This window comes from Anguilla anguilla, chromosome 1 (genome assembly GCF_013347855.1).
Source record: "Anguilla anguilla isolate fAngAng1 chromosome 1, fAngAng1.pri, whole genome shotgun sequence".
Taxonomy (NCBI): Eukaryota; Metazoa; Chordata; class Actinopteri; order Anguilliformes; family Anguillidae; genus Anguilla; species Anguilla anguilla.
In genome coordinates this window covers 19,377,356-19,398,848 of record NC_049201.1, presented here as the reverse complement: position 1 = coordinate 19,398,848, position 21,493 = coordinate 19,377,356, and the positions used below count along the sequence as shown (strand labels likewise).

At 39.1% G+C, this 21,493-nt stretch overlaps 3 protein-coding genes across 3 annotated transcripts; 1 reads left to right on the top strand and 2 right to left on the bottom strand.

Annotated features, from left to right (window-relative positions):
- Window positions 1-34: 34 nt before the first annotated feature.
- Window positions 35-7,210, bottom strand: LOC118230408 (transmembrane emp24 domain-containing protein 10-like). The gene is made up of 5 exons (XM_035423413.1): window positions 6,954-7,210; window positions 3,678-3,798; window positions 3,233-3,306; window positions 926-1,052; window positions 35-592 (listed from the first exon to the last, which is right to left on the bottom strand). Exons 1-5 carry the CDS (start codon window positions 7,152-7,154, stop codon window positions 471-473), a joined length of 645 nt encoding a protein of 214 aa, XP_035279304.1. The 5' UTR covers window positions 7,155-7,210; the 3' UTR covers window positions 35-470.
- Window positions 7,211-9,150: 1,940 nt separating this feature from the next.
- On the bottom strand, window positions 9,151-11,949 carry LOC118217618 (proto-oncogene c-Fos-like). The gene is made up of 4 exons (XM_035399573.1): window positions 11,640-11,949; window positions 10,949-11,182; window positions 10,576-10,683; window positions 9,151-10,465 (listed from the first exon to the last, which is right to left on the bottom strand). The coding sequence occupies exons 1-4, from the start codon at window positions 11,778-11,780 to the stop codon at window positions 9,815-9,817; spliced, it is 1,134 nt and encodes a 377-aa protein (XP_035255464.1). The 5' UTR covers window positions 11,781-11,949; the 3' UTR covers window positions 9,151-9,814.
- A 4,312-nt stretch (window positions 11,950-16,261) lies between these two features.
- LOC118217556 (proto-oncogene c-Fos-like) lies at window positions 16,262-19,691 on the top strand. The gene is made up of 4 exons (XM_035399454.1): window positions 16,262-16,528; window positions 17,605-17,829; window positions 18,153-18,260; window positions 18,375-19,691. Exons 1-4 carry the CDS (start codon window positions 16,385-16,387, stop codon window positions 19,041-19,043), a joined length of 1,146 nt encoding a protein of 381 aa, XP_035255345.1. The 5' UTR covers window positions 16,262-16,384; the 3' UTR covers window positions 19,044-19,691.
- Window positions 19,692-21,493: the final 1,802 nt, after the last annotated feature.

Genomic DNA, 21,493 nt, shown 5'->3' with positions numbered 1-21,493 from the left:
ACATGGTGTAACAAATCTTACGTTCAAGTACAAATTTGGTGTATTGGTCAACTCGATTTATTCATAGGTAGACTGCTGACATCTTTCCATATTTATGCATAAAACCCTGAAGACAATAAAAAATGGAGTAGGGCTCTAAAAACAATCATTGCGCATAGCAATGCGCTTCCTTTACCAACATCTGAAAAGGCTAAAATCCTCTGAAAATGGCATTTATAAAATAAAAAACCAGTAAAGATTCAGCGTTGGAAATTAGACCTACCTAATGCTTAGAACTGAGTGAAACAGTGCAATAAATTGATAGCATTTCAGTGGTAAATTTGAGTCCTCATGAAAGTGGCCATATCACACTTGTTCTTCATCAATCCTTTCGATTTATTTGCCGCAACTAGATTGGCTTCCCCGTCTCTGCTCTGGATGGTGGCTAGATGAGGCCACTAAGTGGACTGTTCTCCAGCTGGCACACAGCTTCACTCAATGAGCTTCTTTGCCTTGAAGAAGCGACGCAGGTAGAATACCTGCCAGGTGGCTAGGCCAATCAAACAGCACATGGAAAAGATGCTGAAGTACAAGACGCGTGCATTTGTTGATTCTGTGGGGAGAGAGACATAGCATGAGCAAAACAATGCAAAAGTGGTTTCTGCTAGAAGGCAGGGTGCACTGGTTTCACGGTAGTGATGCCAAGCATACTGCAGAAATCCAATGAGAAAGATTATATCCAGCTGTCGCTTTCTGACTATTCTTATTTTCACATTTTGGTTTCATCCAATCAATAGCCTTCTAACTCCTTTATGAAGCTTGAGGTTCACTTGAGTATAACCTGATGTACAATAACTGTTGAATTCAGAAAAGGAAGGGATTCTCAGATCGCAAAGGGAATAGTTTCCCTCATACAGGCCCGCACTCATTCTTGCACAGCTCATACCGTTTGTGTCCCTCATCTCTTCCTCACGCTTCTTCATGTAGGCAAAATCATTCACGATGGACTCAGAGAGGTCCTCGAGTCGCCGCAGCTCCACCTCCAGAGGCTTCAGCTTCTCCACCTTGGCGATCTGAGTGGGGAAAATAAATTTTAAAGGGTTGATTCCTATAATGTAACTGGGATTCATTTCCACAGCATAGAGCATGTCCTAAATTAGGCTACATCCCATCAACAATAAGACATAACCTTGCAGGAAAAGAATGCATTGTGGTGTTGAAACTAAAATGACTCAAGGCCAGAGGGCAAAGCCTGTCAGCATGACCAGCTTCCCCAGCAGATGTCAGTGTTGGTCACAGAAAGAGTTGGCAGCTGGACACATTGCAGCTGTAAACTGACACACTTAACACAATTTGCCTGGTATGCAGACGGCACCACCCCCATTCCTCATACAAAACAGGCAGTCTCTTCGTCCGCCCCCCACTCCACTGCCAAACGGAACCCTGGCATTCAGTGCCAGTGAAGACTACAATACAACCAGACTGTTCCAAAAACAGGAGGGAAGCTGATTGGTGGAAGTACAGTAAAATGTAATCTCTCACTTGCACTCTCTCTCTCTCACGTGCACTCTATCATGTGTGCGCACTTTCGTGCATGCACTCACTCCATAAAATTTAAATAATATAATTGTCACAAATATTTTTCAATACTGCATATATGCATAACATTAATATTGCTCTAAACTATCAAAACAAAGAAAAAGAAAGATATAAAAAGGCTATATATCAATTTTATGTCACGTGACAGAGGTTTTGCAGGGAGTATATCGCAGAAAATCCAGCCATGTTAGGATATTTGAGGGCGTCGCTGGATGGAGTTGATATGCTCGTTCACAGGCACACAATTTTAGGATGATTTTGGATTTATAAATGGATTGTGCATATGGACATATATAATAAATAAATAATAATATATTATAAATCATTTGTAAGACCATTTTAGGAAACAATCACACACTCACATTTAGGATGAATTCCAAAAAGATTTTATAAATGAGGCCCCAATGTTTCCATCAGCCAGTGCCTTATTGGGAACCAGCACCTCCTGCCTGCACTCACAGGATCTTCAGTCAGAGCAAACCCAAATTGGCCTGATCTGTGGCGTAGTAAGAAGCTGTGCTGGTCATCGTATGCTTTTTAATTGCTTAAAAGTATACGGTTTTAAAATTAATTCAAATGAAACCAGATGAAGCCAGAATTCGAATTATACGAGACCTATCATTTGCCGTTCAGCTGAATTTTGCACTAAACTCAACGCACGTGTAAACACGCAAACACCCTTTAGTACAGTGTTTCTCAACCCTGGTCCTGGGGACCCACTGCCCTGCATGTTTTAGATGTCTCCCTGCTCCAACACACCTGATTCAAATGAATGGGTCGTCATCAAGCTCTGCAGAAGCCCGATAACGACCCATTCATTTGAATCAGGCGTGTTGGAGCAGGGAGACATCTAAAACATGCAGGGCAGTGGGTCCTCAGGACCAGGGTTGAGAAACACTGCTTTAGTACACCAGGCCAACTCAGAAACCGGGACTCCCTAGCAACACTCCCTGAAACATATTAACATTAGTCAAGGGGCTCTTGCCAACTAAAACAAAACTCTGTATAACAAACAAATGAGAAAATTCTATCCTAAGTTTAATATTTTACCTGAAACCAGGTTAATCAAAACAAAAACATTTTAAGAACTTTGGATTTGAGTAACTCAGAGTTTCAGCCAAAGTTATATTTTAAGTCAGACTACAATTTCCTGCTTTCACAACATATTAATATAGAAAAATACAAAATATAAAAAAGCCTCTTTCCTTTTTCCTCGAGTTGACATAACAATTTCATGCCAACTTCCCTTCCTTTTTAAAATCCAATTAAATAATAAACCTTTTCAAAACTCTTCTCCTGATTAAATTAGCCTCAATTAATTAATTACTCCATCACAAATGACAATAAATGTCCTGCCAATAGCTGGCAGTCTGGTTCCCCTCCAGTAGTGACTTTGTCACTTGGTGACATTTAAACAAGCTGGGGATCATACTGTCCTTCAGGAAAACAAATGTACAAATGGACATATAGTCACATGCCGTTGAAATTCTTTTTGATATGAAAACTTCAGCACTGTAGCCAATTTGCACAAATACCATCCAGCATAAATTCACACCAGACCTGTGCACGGCAGAGATCAAAAGGCTAGAGTGGCTGGCAGTGGGCTGCACTGGCTCTGGTCTATCCTGGCCCCGTTTCCCCACTAATCACTTACCTCTTCGTAATTCTTTGCCTCTACACCATGTTTCATGTCCAAATTAACCAGCTGGTCTTGGACTCGCCCAGTTCCTGGAAACCAGAATGAAAAAAATTTATTGTGAAGGGGCCAAACATTCTGTGAAACGACAACCCCACCACCACCAAAAAAATAATTAAAACTAACTCTTACACACACACAAATACAGAGACAGACAAAGAGAGGGACACACAAACACCAGACCTCTGTCATCACCATCACCTATTACCCAACTAAACACAGGAAGATTATGTGCACCAATCTACACTGCCTGGCCAAAAAAAAGTCGCTGTTTGGATTTTTTTGGACAGTGCCCACTGTACAGGCCTCTGCAGGCAGTGTTATGATCTGGGGTTGCTTCAGTTGGTCAGGTCTAGGCTCAGTAACATTATGTGGCAATAAAAAAAAATGGCCATGTACTCACCCATCGGGGATTTGCTTTCAAAGCAAACTTCAAACATATCATAATCCTCTGTCGTGAAGGCAAACTTTCCTTTTGAAGCATCTTCTTTTGAATAAAGGATGTGCCCAGAGGAATCAGTAATCTTAGAAAAAATAAGTATATAAACATATAAATTACATGCACAAGTGAAGACAAGAACATTTCCTTCACTTAGGCTATAGACTATTTACAGTCGGTCAATATCCTGGTCTGCATACAGCAAATCTAAATAAACAGAGAACAAATTTGTGATATGTTTTCGTACTAAAGTAATGAAGATTTGGTTGCTTTACATTTCAAGTCCCTTTTTTGAATATGTTTTTGGAAGAGGACCATAACACAACACAAGGCCTGTTGACCATACTTTCCTCCTTTCATGGAGTAGGGACCTCTTAATTTGCTATATTGTGGTCAAGTAACAAAAAGTGGCCACTGTCATTCCTCTCTGGATCGGTTTCTGGTCAGCCCATAAAAAAGTGTTTTTGTCACCACTCTAGCAAATTGTTCAATTATAAAGTAAACCTAGCTAAAAAGATCAAAATCCATTTTACCTGCCAGTTGCCATGGTAGCAGTACTTGTAATGATCGAAACCAGTCTGAGTATACACTGTATTTCCAAAAGTATGTGGAAACCTGAACATCACACCCATATGTATTTGTTGAACATCTCATTCCAAAACCATGAGCATTAATATGGAGTTGGATCCCTCCTTGCTGCTGTAACAGCCTCCACTCTACTGGGAAGGCTTTCCACTAGATTTTGGAACATGGCTGCAAGGATTCACTTCCATTCAACCACAAGAGCATTAGTGAGGTTGGGCAGTGATGATGGTCGTAAGGCCTGGCTCGCAGTCGACATTCCAATTCATCCCAAAAGTGTTTCATGGGGTAGAGTTCAGACTCTGTGCAGGCCAGTCAAGTTCTTCCCCACCAAACTCAGAAAACCATTTCTTTATGGACCTTGCATTGTGAACGGGGGAGTTATTATGCTGAAACAGAAAAGGGCCTTCCCCAAATTCTCAAGAATGTCATTGTATGCTGTAGCATGAAGTTTTCCCTTCACTGGAACTAAGGGGCCCAGCCCCAACCATGACAAACAGCCCCAGACCATTATCCACGTTCACCAAACTTCACAATTGGCACTATCCGGGCCAGTACAGTTGGCACTATTCATTCCAGCAAACCCAAATTAGTCTGTCAAACTTCCAGACAGTGAAGCGTGACACATCACTCCATACACCGCGTCTCTAATGCTCCACAGTCCAATGCCGGTGTGCCTTTCATGACTCCAGCCAACACTTGGCATTGCGCATCGTGATTTTAGGCTTATGTATGGTGGCTTGGCCATGGCAACTCATTTCATGAAGGTCTTGATGAACAGTTCTGGCGATGACACTGTTTCCAGAAGTAGTTTGTAACTCTGTAGTGCATGCTGCAACCGAAGACAGATTATTTCTACGGGCTACAGGCTTCAGCACAAGGGCGATCCAGTTCTGTGAGCTTGTGTGGCCTACCGATTCGCGGCTGTGCTGTTGTTGCTCATATATTTACACTTCACAATAAGAGCGCTGCAGTTGACTGTGGCAGCTCTCGCAGTGTAGACATTTGACTAACTGACTTATTGGAAAGGTAGCATCCTATGATAGTGCCACGTTGAAAGTCAGTGAGCTCTTCAGTAAGACTCATTCTACTGCTAAAGTCTGTCAACGGAGATCGCATGGCTGTATGCTTGATTTTATGCACCTGTTAGCAATGGGTGCGGCTGAAATAGCCGAAACCACAAATTAAAAGGCGTGTTTACATACTTTTGGAAAGGTAGTGTATTATGGCAGTAGGCTAGTCACTGACTGAGACCTACAGCACCTAATACTGTAGGTCACTTAAAAACTACATTACATTACATTACAGGCATTTGGCAGACGCTCTTATCCAGAGCGACGTACAACAAAGTGTATAACCATAACCAGGAACAAGTATGACGGAAACCCTAGAGAGAAGTACCGGTCCAAGTGCAGGGAACAACCGCATAGTTCAACTTGGACCCTGAAGGTTAAACTGATTAACACTAACATAACGAGAACGGCAACAACGCAGTCTATGGAAAAAAAATACAAGCAGTAGTTAAGACAGTTAATGCACCTAAGTCACCTACGAAACAGCTGCCTAGTTACAACCCTAAGCGCTTACAGTCATTTACAGGGGGGTAGGGAGGAATGGGGAGAGGTGCAGCCTGAAGAGGTGAGTCTTCAGTCGTCGCTTGAAATGGGTCAGTGTCTCAGCTGTTCTGACCTCCACGGGGAGGTCATTCCACCATCGTGGGGCCAGAACAGACAGGAGACGTGTTCTGGAAGTGCAGGTGCGAAGAGGGGGAGGTGCCAGGCGTCCTGAGGTAGCAGAACGGAGGTATCTGGCTGGCATGTAGGGTTTGAAACTAAACTTGGTTTTTCACAAAACTTCGGTGTCATAGATATTACTGTAAATAAAATGGTGGAAATAACTGTGCAAATACTGACTAAATATTTACGAAAATACGGTAACTTTATTTTAGGCCTACTTAGATTATGGTGCATTGAACCTACTTTTTTTTAAATTGTGAAAAGCAGTTTAACGGATCTCGGAGATATGGCTAATTCCAACATTTTTTGGAAACAACCCACAATAAATACATTTGGATATTAACATTAGTGGCGTAACCTAAAAATTATTCACTTTGAATAACGTTACTGAATATTTGGATATTTCGATGTCACTCTCCAACCGCTCCTGTACGGTAGCCTACAAGCTACGTCAGTGTAAACCCTTTCGCCGGCTGAGTCTTGGCGTTTAAAGTGACGTGTAACTTTCACTTAAGGGGCAGCATATCAGTTTAGGTTAACAAACCATTTTAAAAAACACCCACAGTGTCTGACAAATAATGTGAACTATACCCTAATATACTCTAACGTTGTACACTTACAGCTAACTGGTTTGATTTTGTATTTTCACGGGCAGTTTGGCAGTCAAGAGGAAGCTCGCTAAAATAATTTAATAGGTATAATAGTCTAGGCGAAAAGTGCATTTCCGTGATGAAATATTAAGTTTACTTTGGGTGGGGTTGCAGCAGATATCATGCAGGCTACTGCACAGTCCCTCATACTTAATTCTTCTTTCTATCAATTTTACGGGACGCTTTCACATAGGCTAGTTTGCTAACTAACTACAGCCGCAGTTAGCTATAGACTACTATTCAATTCTGGACTGCATCACTCTCACACTCACCTTAAGATTGGTCTTGGTGTTTGGCTGCTCAGAAACATCGTAATCACCGGTGACCAATACGTCTTTATGGATCTCTTCCCGTAAACATTTCCGAGAATTTACGGATAAAAAGAAAGAAATCGCAAACACCGATTCAAAAAGCAGAGGGAAAAGCACTAAGAAATAAAACCGAAACATGGCTACTGAAAACCGGGGCCACATTCGTGTACACCACAGAACTGCGGTGCACAGTTAGTTCCGCGTAATACACAAGTAATACAGCATTAGCTCTAGCTAAATAATGCTGAGAAGGTAACGCAAAAAATAAGAGCGCTATCTCTGACAGGGAGGTGAAATGCATAATTTGAAACATTACTATTTTCATACGTACATAACAGTGAGCTCCATAATGTTTGGCACAAAGGTATATATCTTTTTTTATATCTATCTACGTACTCCACGATTGTAATTAAAGTGAAAATTCTCAACTTTTCTTTGAGGGTATTGTTATACTTTTTGGTTTCACCATGCTTAAATTGCAGGACTTTTTGTACATAGCCCCCGCCCCCATTACAGACCATAACGTTTGGGATATGTTATGGAAATGACAGTAGTCATGTTTATTCTTTGTTGTACATACTTTGCATGCATTGATAGTTTGAATCATGTGACCAATAGACTAATCACCAGCTCCTGAGCATCTTCTCTTGTGACCATATACTCTAAGATGGGGATGCGCTGGCAGGCCTGTTCTGCGGCCATCTTATTTACGAAAGACTGACATGATCCTATATAACAGATTAATTTACTGTAAAACAAGTCTTTCGATTTTTGCTAGATTATATTATTTAGAGTTGTTTGCTATCTCAGACATGGAAGTGTTAGCAACCCAGTGACCACAAGCACCACAGTACCATTACGTGAACTTTACTTTACTTTAGCTATATAATGGCAGTAGAAATTGCAGAGCATGCTCTAAATTCATAATCATTATTTCTTTAGCGAACTGTTTCTGGAAACTGATTAAAACTGTCTTGGCCTGAAACATGCAAGGTTGTAGGGAATCCATTGATGAATCTAGCCTGTGTTGAACAACCCAAAAATACACAGAAGGTTCTGGCTTTTCTCTGGTTATTACAGCTTTCCATGTGAGAATATAGTTGACACCCTAATTCCTAACACCATAGACACATTATTCATTTTTAGTATCAGATCATTGTGTAAACGGTTTACTTCAATAAATACAATTTAAAAGAAATAAAAGGAAATATTCAAAGGAATTATTATTTAGCATCTAAAAAGGTCTTGGGAGTATATCCACATTCCAAAGTATGGCCTTGCTTCTTTAACTTTCAATCCTTCAAACTAGCTAGTATTTATATTTTTAAACATCCAGTGTATTAACTATGTTTCTCGTTTTTTAACATAAAATGTATTTACTGTTGCAACTGGCTTGGGGAATTTCTGTGGTAATTTGTCTTTTGGAAAAGTAAAATGCTATTGAGGTAGGCCCATCCATTCATTTAGCAACAGTGCTACTTGACTTGGCTAACAGCATTCCCATACCAGCGAGTGTAAATGGTGTCTTTACAGAAACAACATACATTTGCTGCGAATGCTTCGTAATTCGAAGCTGTGAGATTCTATAATCTATAATAATTCTAGTTATATGGTAACATTTGTGGTTAATGTTGACATTGCAACGCATAGGTTACAACGCCACCAGAATGCCACTAATGATCTTGAATATTTCTCGAAATTTCCACAATGTTACAAGGCACAGCTACATATGGGCACGGATGTTACGTAATTACGTAAACGTTGCTAGGTTACAGAAAATATAGGAAAACATATCACGCATGACGTACTGACGCTAACGTTCTGACGTTTTCCCGTGATCTTCAGTACAGACTGCTAAAATTTTCGTATAGTGGGGTAGCCGTCACGCCAAATTTCATCCGCCCTCGAAATAGCCTACGGTTTGTCGGGTTTGATTAATTTAGACGTATTCCAGGTCTGAGTTTTGAAGATCGTCCATTTTTAACAGGAAACAAAAAAAATAAAAAACTTTTAATTGTACGTGTAAGCAGCAGTCACTTGTCTTTATGGAAGACACCATCAGCTTCCGTGTGCTTCCTTATTGCTTTTAAATGGAACAAAATCATTGTACTCAATGACGTTGTTATGTATCTGAACCAATAAACCACAGAAATATGCATACGTTTTCAAATATTTATTGTCGGTAACTGACTAAACAATAATTTTGCTCGTGATAAGCATCAGCATTAGGTCTCAAAAGTAAAATATTAACCTATAACTTAAATTATGTACATCATACAATCATACATGTTACATGCGTTTTCACAGAAAACTTTCTCCATATTTAGACCACTCAGACTATGGTAAGACACAACATGTATAATATTAAACCATGAGCAACAGCATTAACCAGAAAACGAAAATTTCAGTTTTATAATAGAATAACTTTCTTTCCCAGGGGGGACTTCCTGACTTTAATTTTATTATTCTTTTTTTTACATTTTAACTACTGTTTTATCACCATTGTTTCGTGCACATTTAATAAACTGTAGTCAGCTAATATAACTATACAACCTTGCACCAATAATGCACAAAACTACAATAGAATTTGTAGTAGGCCTATTAATAAATAGGATTAACATGGTATAATGTGACATGCTTTAGATAACAGCAGTCAGAATACATGAGTTTGAATTTCATACATGCTTTTTTGTCACATACTTGAAAGCAGCAAGTATGATTGATATTTAAGCATAATCTTTTCAGCAAGTCCATGGCATAGCCCTGTGATCTGTATGTCCTTAATGATATTGAATTATAGAACTTGGAAGCTCATTTTAGCTTCACAAGGCAAGCAGGGTGGGAGAGCTGAGGGAGTCTGAAGACTGGTCATTGCTGTTACTTCCTCTTCTGTGGGCTCCTCCACATGTGGCAAGGCCATTGTCCTCTGGGTAAGTGAATACAAATGAAGATGTGTATGTTGTACAAGAAGGGGTGCAGGTTACCACTGGCGTGCACAGAGGCTCAAAGTCATTAATGGATGGCATGCACAGGGCTTCCCAATCTGGCACATTGAAAGAGCTAGACAGGTCAGTGTCAGGAACAGACTGGGCAGCATCAGATGACTTCTTCAGTGATTCCAAGAGGTCCAGAGACTCCTCAAAGGAGCTCTCTAGGTCGGATATCCCAGTCATAAATGTACTAGCCTCAGTGGCAGAGCTGGATGTGAAGAGGGATGATTTGGTAGAGATGGTCTCAGTTTCCTTAAGGACAGAGATGCTGGAGATTGTACTCTGGGTCTGGGAGGTCAGGTCTGCCCCTAGACTGCGCACAGGGGAGATGGAGGCCTCAAGAAAGCCAGTGTCAAAGTCTGCAGGAATCTTGCATACAGGCTTGTGGGCTGCAAGGACGAATTCCAGCTTTTCCTTCTCTTTCATCAAACTGGCAATTTCATTTTGCAGAGAAGATTTCTGATCTTCTAAAGTATCAGTTTCCTATGAAGGGAAAGGAAGAAAAATGTCATTTAGTCTTCCTGTAATTATGCATACATGATGTTGTAGTTAATATTCAATCAAACAACTACCACAATTTAAAAAGGACTTACAGCTTGTAAAGTATCAGTGAGTTCTCGTCTTCGATTGCGGCATTTTGCAGCAGCCATCTTGTTCCTTTCTCTGCGGATCATCTTCTTCTCTTCCTCCTCAAGAGACAACTAAAGCACAAAACAGGAAACCATTAATTTTGAACAACAAATTATTCCAATGCAGTTTCCCTAATCATCAGTTAATTTTCCCTTCCTAGAAATTAAAAGCAAGCCTCAGGAGCCAATGCCTATATAAATGTATTGCAGGCTCTCAATGACATGAGTTAATCTGCTTACTGCATTATGCCATCCCAACCTGTTCTTTACTTCTGTGGCAAGGAAACAGCTGCACAGATATGTAGGGAATCGTGCGTGAAGGAGCATCTTTAATTACCTGTTCAGTTTTGCCTCTCCTGCCAATGTTTCTTTTGATTCCAGCAGTCTTGATCATCCCCACCCTGGTGTAGTCAGAGTTTGTACGCTGAACATTGTATGGATGGACTAGGTTCTGAGAAGGTGCTACAGAGGAGATGGTAGGCTGGACCATCCACTGAAGGTCTGGAGTGGTAGAGATGGCGGTGACAGTTGGAATAAAAGAGGCACTTGCGATGGAAAGATCAGTGAAGTCCTGTACAGAGGGGGGAAAGTATGAGTGCTTTTGTAGAAAATGTATAACATTGCATAAAATTTCATTTTAATAATTGTATGGAAGAGTTTTGAGTTCTTAAAAAATGAAATAGAAAATTAAATAGGTCTCTCTGGCCTATAATAAGGCAAAAGTTAACCATTTGCAAGCAAACATTCCCAAGTCATGCAAATAACTTCATGCACATGCAACTTCTGGGGTGTTCAGAATGAATGAAAATATAAAGAAAACACATACTATATTAATTTTATAACTGAAATAACGCACATGTCTAGCCTTTTTATAGAAAAAAAGAAAACAACGTTGACTACGTGATTTTGCCAAATTACTAAACTGTGTAGTCAAATGCTAACATGTTAAATGCTAACAGTTCTTACCACAAATATAAACGTAAACGATCTAGTTAATATCTAAAAGTTAAAATATCTTAATATCTTACCAAAGACTGATTGACAGGCGAGCCCACACTGGAATACGAATCAGCTGGAGATGGGTAGTAAGTACGGTTGTCGCCGGCCGGGGAAGCAGTGCTGCAGCGGGAAGAGGAGTCACACTCCGTGCCCAAGCCTGAATACATCATCGCTGTAGCAATCCTACGGTAAACTTATCCAGCACAGAAATAGTTTCAAGCGATGGTTATGTTTGGTTGCCTCGGACTTGGATTCTCAAGATTGTCCTTCCTCCGTCTTTTTCGGAATTCACTGTCAAATCCTATCGCAGTAAGAATACTTCAGTAGCTCCGTGCTTGCTTGAGTGATTCTGTCAACTCTCACGATCGGGGAGCCTTTTATACTTTTTCTCAGACGACAAAAAGTTACGGAGTCAAACCCACATCGCCGTAGTAACGGGGGGGGGGATCTCTAGTGAAATAATTAAAAATTGTATTTACTTACTTCAGAAACCACTAACTACTACAGACAAAATAAAGATCACTTGCATTAAAGGCATTGTAATATACATATCTATGTGTGTTAATATACAATCAAATATAATATCATCAGAAATTTTACATTTTTAATATAACTATCCCCTATTCTCTGGTACATGGTACATTCTAGAGCAGGGAATCCCAATACGTAATTATCCTTATATGGAATGCATCCTGTGAAATGGGCGGGTCACTGCTGGGAATCGTACAGAGCCACAGAAACAAAGTAGGTCTTCTGTAATAGGCGGGCAGATACATTCGTAAGCCACACAGAAAAGTGTTTGTTTACTTTTTTTAACATGCATTTGCCTCACGTGTGATATTTTTGGTGTTATACAAATCCAGTGTATGAGAAATTGTAATGTCAAACAAAATGTCACGAATGGAATAATAGTAAAGATGTTTATTTTCATTTGGACTAATTTCTTAAATTTGCAGAAATTGTAGTAGTCATATTATATGACAAACTACAGAATACATATATTGCTCAACACAACAGTAATTATGTCTGAAGTATTATAGATTACCTTTCAGCCATTTTGGCCATGATCTTGGCTTCAGTTATACACCAGAAGAGAGAATTTGGCACTCATGTTTCTTGCATCATAGAAAATTTACCCCTGGGCAATGTTTGTACCTGAGGTGGGTGTGCCTGGTAGCAGAACAGGTTTTATCAGGATTGCTGCATTACCTATATCTTTTTTTCCATCATATGACTTCTGTTGTTAAACAAGTGATTCCCAAGAGTGTTCCCTGCTTGTCAGCTGTGGGAAATCCACAAATATTAATATTCATATTCATGTAGTCTTTAGAAAAATACAAATGCAATTCCCAAGATATTCAAGATATATTACAAAATGATATTTGGAGGTTGATTTCTCTCTGTCCCCTCTTTATTTTAACTTTTAAAAAGCAGAGATCAATTCAATCAGCCTAAAGTAGGCTAGACTATATTATATTCTTTTGAGACAATTGCTTTTTTAAATTTTCATTTTCATACATCAAGTATTGTTTCTTTGCATTTCATTTTGGCATTTAGCAGATGGTCTTATTCAGACTCACTTATTTATTTATTTATTTATTTATTTATTTATTTATTTATTTATTTATTTATTTATTTATTTATTACAAACAATCCATCTATACAACTGAAAATTTGAACGGAAAAAAATCAGCTTCTGAGTTGCATGCCAAGTCACCTAACCATTATACTACACTGTCATTCATTAATTGTTTATTTATTTAGTGAATTTATTGCTAAGTAAATATGTCGTCTCAGCTTTTCTGAAGGGGCATACATACTTGTGTTTATAATAAACATCAGCTGTCGCCATGGTAACGTACCGTCCCTACGTGCAATTGACGTTGCATAATTATGCAGACGTCGACGTAAAGCCCGTGGAGGACGGTGTATAGTGAGGTAGAATGTGGTTGATTTCGCTTTTGCGGAAGCATTGTTTTGAAGATACGAAAGTCAATATACCTTACATTTAACTATTTGGTTTGGTTTTATCTAAAGAAAGCCAATCCATACTTGATGAGGCTACTTTTCGTTTGTTGTGTCAAAACCAAGCCAATGTGTTTTAGCTGAAAACTGTTTTGTTGTGTTCGAACTTGCTAGTCTCAACTAGTCATATAGCAACCTCCTTCCACAACTAAAATATTTAATACCCGATTATTTTATCGTAATTACGCAGCATCCTTGCGCTCTGAAAGATAGTTTAAAATTAAATTAGCCTACTTCTTTCGAATGACGTAAGCACAAGGCTGCAATAGATAGCCTGTTTCTCCTACATACACAAATATGGAATAATTCGAAATTGAGTATGCAGAAAACGCTAGCGTATACACAGTATGCACCTACATGTTTATTAATAGCGGTGCCCGTGAAACCTTCATAAGCTAATGGTCGCCAAATATGCAAAATACAGTTTAGACGAAGGAGAATTATACACTTTAGGATCTTGGACTTTCAGTCTCTTAAATATTACCTTGCTTAAAACGTAGTTTTGTATAACACACGTTTCACGTTGGGTGGTCTCTGTTCATTTCATAAACTACCACTTTTCATATATATATTAGAGCTTTACTTTCTCGAATCGTAGGTGTTACGTTAACACGGGAGAAGCCTATAATCCTTCTCTACAAAGAGAGCATTATGCCTGATGGACTAGGCTTCCACTTGCCAGTAGCCTAGAGGGCGTCACTGCCGAGAAACACTCCTTCATGCATGTCATTCATATGGAAGGCCCATTTTCTGCAAGTAGGCTTCCAAATGACATCATGCTTACATGTCGATCTGCAAGATGTATTTTCAAAAACAAGTGATGTCACATTTACTAGGCAGGCAAGGGGCAGCCTTGATCCGCTGGTGAGAATATTCGGGCAGTCATTGTTATTTGACATCAAATCTTTAGCCTATATGAGATTTCAGCATAAATTATAAAAATGTTCTAAAAACGTGCACGCCATTACATACATTGCAATAATGATTAAATTAATAAGCAATTATATGTGTGCTTATTGCCCCATGAGGCCTCATATTTTCATACAAATGTTACTAGATCATAACTGTAGTTGTTTTTATTGTTTATTTCCTCTGATGCGTTTCAATCGCTTCTTGTATTGGTAATGGACTGAGCACCCTACCACTATACACTGAAACTAAAGGAGCTCCTCTGTCTTGAAAATCTGTTTCACAGAAATGTCAACACCGAGGTCAAAATAGAAATCTGTCAGCAAGTAAACCATGCCCATGTGTATGAAGAACTTAGAAATCTACCGTGAACTATTAAATAAACACGTGATGATGATGGCGACTGTAGCCAGCAGAGAATTCAAATTAAAATTTGAACAAAATCGCGATTATATTCCTGCCATACAAAGGATCAAACACGTTCCTGCGGCCACTATCTCATGCAATTCCCGGCAATTTGAGGGCACGTGAACAGGATGTGCATATATGGTATGCTGAATGTTGTGTTTGATTGGACGGCTGACCAATGGTATGTAAATGACCGTAGCTCTATTCTTTGCAGTTTGCCAGAGCCAATTGTTCAGGACGATTATCTCACACGCAAGATGGGATAATAAAGCGGACAATGTAACATTGTAATGTTCTTCCCAAAATCTAAATTACGGTCACATTGATGCTCTCCAATCACTGTGACTTGCTTTTCACGCAGGCTATTTTTAGAGCCGTTTAGTACCTTTGTGTTGCTTTCAAGTTCGATAATACGTTTTAATAAAAATATTTTTTACATGGAGGAACGTGCATATGGTAAGATACTACATTTATCGCGAATTATGTAAAAATGTATTTTTGCATTTTTATATTTTTCGTATAGCACCCATGTAAAAAATATTGAGTTGTCACATCCCTGATGTCTAATACAAATAAATAAATAATCACATTGAGCTATAACGCTGTATCGATATACAATAGCCTATAAAATGCAAATATAAAAGTAACATTGCCGTTTAAATACACTTCTGCCATAGTAACATATTTTGAGAGCAGTGAAATTATTTTGTGAACAAAATCACATTATTACACTTAATCATTTATATTGTGCCTCACTGTCCATTATTTTGGTGATGGTGAAAAATATCTCGAACCATGATCAGAACTGCAGTGTGACATCTGGACAGAATCTTCATTCAGAGAATGACAAACCATTAATACCGAAAAGCATACTTAAAGCATGCATACACTCATAAATACAGTTTTCTGTATCTGAATCGTAATATTCTAAATTCAATTACTTTTTAGCGTTTATTTGAGCTGCGCGTGGGTGTAACATCTGTATACCTTTCAGAACTGACATGATTCACGTGATGTGATAACACTATTCCTTTCAGGGGTACTAGGGGTATGCTGTTGTTGTAAATTACATGTTTTATCTTTATTATATGCATTGTAATATGAATGAAAACACTGTGTTCAGAAGTGAAATTATAGTGTAATTAAATATTGGTGTTATATTGAAAAGAAATGGGTGTTTGCTTTATCACTGAAACCGCTCCCCTCCAAGAAAATGGTACTGCCTTAGCGCACAGATTTCATTCATAAAAATCTGGCACAGTATATAAGGAGGAGCTAGGAACTAATTTTCAGATACCAGGTTTATAAACCTGGTGGAAGGCATTGGGTGGACTGCGTAGAAACGTGTTGTCGGATAGTATAATAGGCTTCACAAAATACAGAAGGGTTGCAGTTCTGGTATTATTACCGCTTGTTGCCGTATTCTAAAGAGATGTTTCCAAACTTTAACACCGACTACGATTCTTCGTCTCGCTGCAGTACCGCATCTCCCGTCGGGGACACCCTTTCGCATTACCAGCAGTCACCAGCTGGTTCGTTTTCCAGCGCTTCGGCTTCTCCGATGGAGAAGACACAGGTACGGAGTCAAAATGTTAATCATGATTGCTGACTTTTTGCAATCCCATTGCATTGACCATATACAAGTAGACCTGTACAGCACGCAGTACACCTGAATAGTACATTTTTTTGTACTTGCAATAAAGATGCTGACGCTCGCGCACATGGACGGTCATAACTAACCTATTTTAGGTCAAATAGATGTGTAGTTACATAAACTCCCTTGGGTTTTGAATAATTCCCATCAGCTATTACTTTATTATTGTATCTTATTGCATTGATATTAGCTAATCATTTTATACGTGTCTATGCAACGGAGCGGCTTTAACATTAGTATATAGATGAATGAGCAATAAAGCACTATCACTTTGTACACGATGTGTGTAACCTACCCTTATATTGTATATTCAAAGCGGGTCCAAAAGGGCGGAGGAGAGAATGTACGCTAGGCTACTGTCTTTTCAGACGACTGCTCACATTCTCAAATAGCATTCAAAACAATGTAAATATTCTGTTGGTAAGGCAATGTGACAAAGGTAAGGAAATCATATTAGGTCTCATTAAGTGACACCATAAAATATGTATAAAACTGTTGTTATTTTGGTAACATTTGTTTTCACTTAGAATGCCTATTTGTACAGCTGTTCATTGAAGGAATAGAATCATTCAGGAGACTCCACAGCAGTTTTGCGTCAGTGTCTACGTCAGCAGCAATTAAAAAACCTATTATTGATCGGGAGGGGGCTATTTTTGGTTCATTTGATATATTTAATTAACATGATTAAATCAAATATGATGCACACTGTAACTGGGAATATTATTTTCAGCCTATGGGAAAATTAGTCTGCACTACGAAACCTTTCACATTAAACGGTTTACTCCCAAAGGAAATTCATCTGACGAGATTATTATATTTGTTGCGTTTTATCTGATACGTTTCAGTTGCTTCTGCTGCAATGGCACTGGAATGTTATTTGCCTAACATCCCAGGCGTTTACAGCACGCGTTTCGATAAAGCATTGAGGATTGATTTGACGACCTTCCATTTTGCCCATGTTTCAACTTAAGTTTTTTTTTTTTTTTTTTTTTTTGCAGGAACTTTGTACAGAAATAGATATTTCAGGGGGTCCCTTTGTTCCGACTGTCACTGCAATTTCAACTACCCCGGATTTGCAGTGGATGGTCCAGCCGACCATGATCACGTCTGTTTCCCCATCTGTGGGTACACTTCAAACCTATAAAGCACAGAGCTCAGCCCAGGTGACTAAAGCCAGCGCGAGTAGGGGGCATACCACTGCCAGAAAAGGGAAAACGGAGCAGGTAATTTTAATTTACTGAATGTAGGCAAATCAGACAGAACAAAAGTCCATGTTAAACTTGCTGCAAAATATAATTATTGCCAACAGTGCAGCATTTTCAGGCATATACTTCTGAGCTGTGTTTTGGCTCTGTGCCTCAAACGGGCATTCAATTTATATTCAGGACATGGCGAGTCTGCAACAGCGGTCTATTTTTAGACACACTGCAGGGAAGGATACATTTGCCACTCTTTTCAAAGGATGAATTGGGACAGAAATCAAAGATGCAGGGATGAAATGGTCAGATTCTTCAGGAATTTTTCTTTTTTCCCCTAAATCAAACAGCTTTCTCCAGAAGAGGAGGAGAAAAAGAGAATCAGGAGAGAAAGGAATAAAATGGCTGCAGCAAAGTGCCGCAATAGACGAAGGGAGCTCACAGACACTCTGCAAGCTGTAAGTAAACCCATCTCTTGGTAACATCAAATTCTCTTGTGTAAACAGTCCATCCAGAAATTGTGCATTTAAAATGAGTTAATACATAGCTCACTTGCGGTTCTTTTTGTATAGGAGACAGATGCGCTAGAAGATGAAAAGGCAGCTCTGCAGGCAGAAATAGCCAACCTCCTGAAGGAAAAGGAGAAGTTGGAGCTTATTCTGGCTGCACATAAACCGGCCTGCAAAATTGCAGAGGACATTGACTGTATCTTCCAAGAGCCCATTGGTTCCCCCCAGCTGCTCTCAGCTCTAGGAAATGGCAAGCTCCCTGAAGACAGCTCAGTGGAGTCCACCACACTCCAAGATTCTGAGGACTCCAGCTTCCCCACCACAGCCATCTCTGGGAACTCCAACATCCTGCTCTGCTCCAGTGCTGAGGTGAATGTTTGTGAGCTAGAGCACTCCTTGGATTTGAAAGAAGAGCCCCTGGAGGACCTTCTCCCTGGCATGGAGAAGTCCTCTCTGGAGACAGCTCGCTCTGTCCCGGACATTGACCTGAGCAGCTCTTTTGGGGTGACAGATTGGGAAACCCTCTACAAATCAGTGTCCAGTGACCTGGAACCCCTGAGCACCCCTATTGTGACTTCCACCCCCACCTGTACCAGTTACCTGTCAGCTTTTGCTTTCACCTATCCGGAGTTAGACTCACTGGCAGATGGGGTTGACAGCCGCAAAGGTGGAGTAGGAAAAGCTGAGTCAGTGGTAGATATTCTGAACTCTCCAACCCTTTTAGCCTTATGATGAGGATATGATTAGAGGGAACCCAACGAACAGTATTTCATAATTACAGTGCAAGATCTGATGTCATCCAATGTGCTGTCGACAGTCATCTGCTGTGATCCAAGCTTTTTATCCGATGGTTGCGTTGCGTCCATGAAATGTTTACTGTGATCAAGCCAGTATTAACTTCTTCCAGATACATTTGATGTAGCTAAAAGCATGGGTAGTAATATTCCTAACAGAAGTGTTAACTATGGTCTGGTATTAAATGCATGCAGAGAAGTGCCACATAATTTCAGAATTGCATAATTAATTTTTTAATGGTGCTGGATCTTTTGTTGTGTTGTTGAGCTATAGACTGTGCAGTTCAGTGTTTCAATAGCAATATTATGTTAATGTCTAAAAGTAATGTTGTGTAGAAATATACATCCATGTACTGTACTTGCATACCTCAATTTCATCATTCAAGCTGTGATTTTACATAATCATTTTTAAATATTTAGAGTTTTCCATGAAAACATCAAGTGTGTTATAATTTATTGAGATGTATTTTATGATATAGTTTATTTTTCTACCTTCAAGGTTTTGACTTGTTCTTCAAATGCAAAAAGAGAGAAAAATAAGCATTGATTGCTTATTGATAAATATCATTAAATATATTTAAAAGTGGCTGTCTAATTCTGTTATTTTAAAATGGCTTTAGGCTATTTAATGAACAACATATGTTATCAATGAAGCTGCAATGGCCAAAATATGACACAGTATTCTGACTAATGTAGGCTATGTGCTAATTACCTACTCCATCATAAAGTCCACCAACACAAACTGGAGGGGAAGATCTGCTTTTGTCCAGTGAATTTACTGTCACTTTCAAAGTCTTAATTTAAGCCTGTGCTATGCTAAGAACTATTTGTGGGAGCTGGAGGCTTTCTACTAGTTTGATATAAGGTGATGATAGCAAAGCATATGGAAGGTAAAGCAAAATGCCATCATGTCTGTTATCAGTCATGTAGACATGTGAAGGGATGTCATGAATATGGCACCGGAAGCATTGCTAATGTTAAAATACACTACAAAGACCCGGGGTTCCAGTGTTTGCACATGAAATACAATATATTTATCGTAATTTTCATATATGAAAAACTTTCATTATGAATTATGTCAACACTGCATGTCTCTGATACTGTTTTGATAATCTGATACCACCTTTCCACCTTGTGGTTCAGAATAAGGTCGAACATATGATCTTAGAAATTGATACAACGCGTTTTATTTCTGTTTTTGTTGATTTATAAACATAATAATTCTACAGAACTAATAATTCTTTTAAACAGGACAACAAGTAGCTCAAAGTCACGTACGTAACGTATTTCATTGGCAGAGGCTTTTATCCAAAGCGACGCACAATACGTGCAGCCATACCACAGTCCAGTGCAAACAGAATATATACAGCTCATTTCTTATTAACGATTCAATTTCATATTTTGGTCTAATGCAAATCCAACATATGAACAACATTAATCGTAACTCGTATTAACACTTATGTTAAATATAGACTTGCAGTCAGTCAGTATTCTCCACAATATTCTCCCCGCGCTTATCAAGCACGCAGCGTACATAAAGACGTCATTACGTATTTCGCTTGTGGCGTCACATCTACGTGATATTTCCGTGCCCATATTTGGAGGGCAAATCAACAGCCCTTGGATGGTTCTGGAATTCTGGGAGGGTGGATATGTCGGGAAGCAGGAACATTAGATAAGCGCTGTTGTTTTGTCGCCATGGAGACGTTGCATTGATTTTTTTTCTCACAACAGCAGCAGGATTTTCCCGGAAACAGATGCGAGGAATCGAGTTGCTACTGTTCTGTTATTACCAGAATCAAAACACTGAAGTCACTCGAAATCAACCATGGGAATTTGGTTATTTATTTTTGAGCAACGTAGACCTATGCAATGCTGGCTAGATAACTAGCTAGTAACTTAATACAGTTCGGCAAACTTGATAGATTTCCAAACAGATATTGTTCTGACACGTATCCTAGAATATCATGCGAGGAGAGCGTGTCTATTAGTTCCGCACACAATCCATTCATCTCCCAACACACTGTGTCCAATTGTGACATTGTCATTGCTCGAACTTTTTTCAAGACAACTCATGAAAAATGCACGTTATTATACACCGATCAGCCACAACATTAAAACCACCTGCATTTTTCTGCTTTTTTCTGATTTCATATTTTATTTTCTGTTTGTAATCAAATAATTCACACGCGGTCAAAGTGCAGACTCAGAGCTTTTATTAAAGGGTATTCACATTTTGGTTTCACCATGTAGTAATTACAGCAATTTTTATACCTAGTCCCCCATTTCAGTGTTTTAGGCAAATTAACATAATGTCAAATAAAAGAGTCATGTTTTGTATTTGGTTGCATATAATTTTCAAGCCATGACTTCCTGATGTCTGTGACC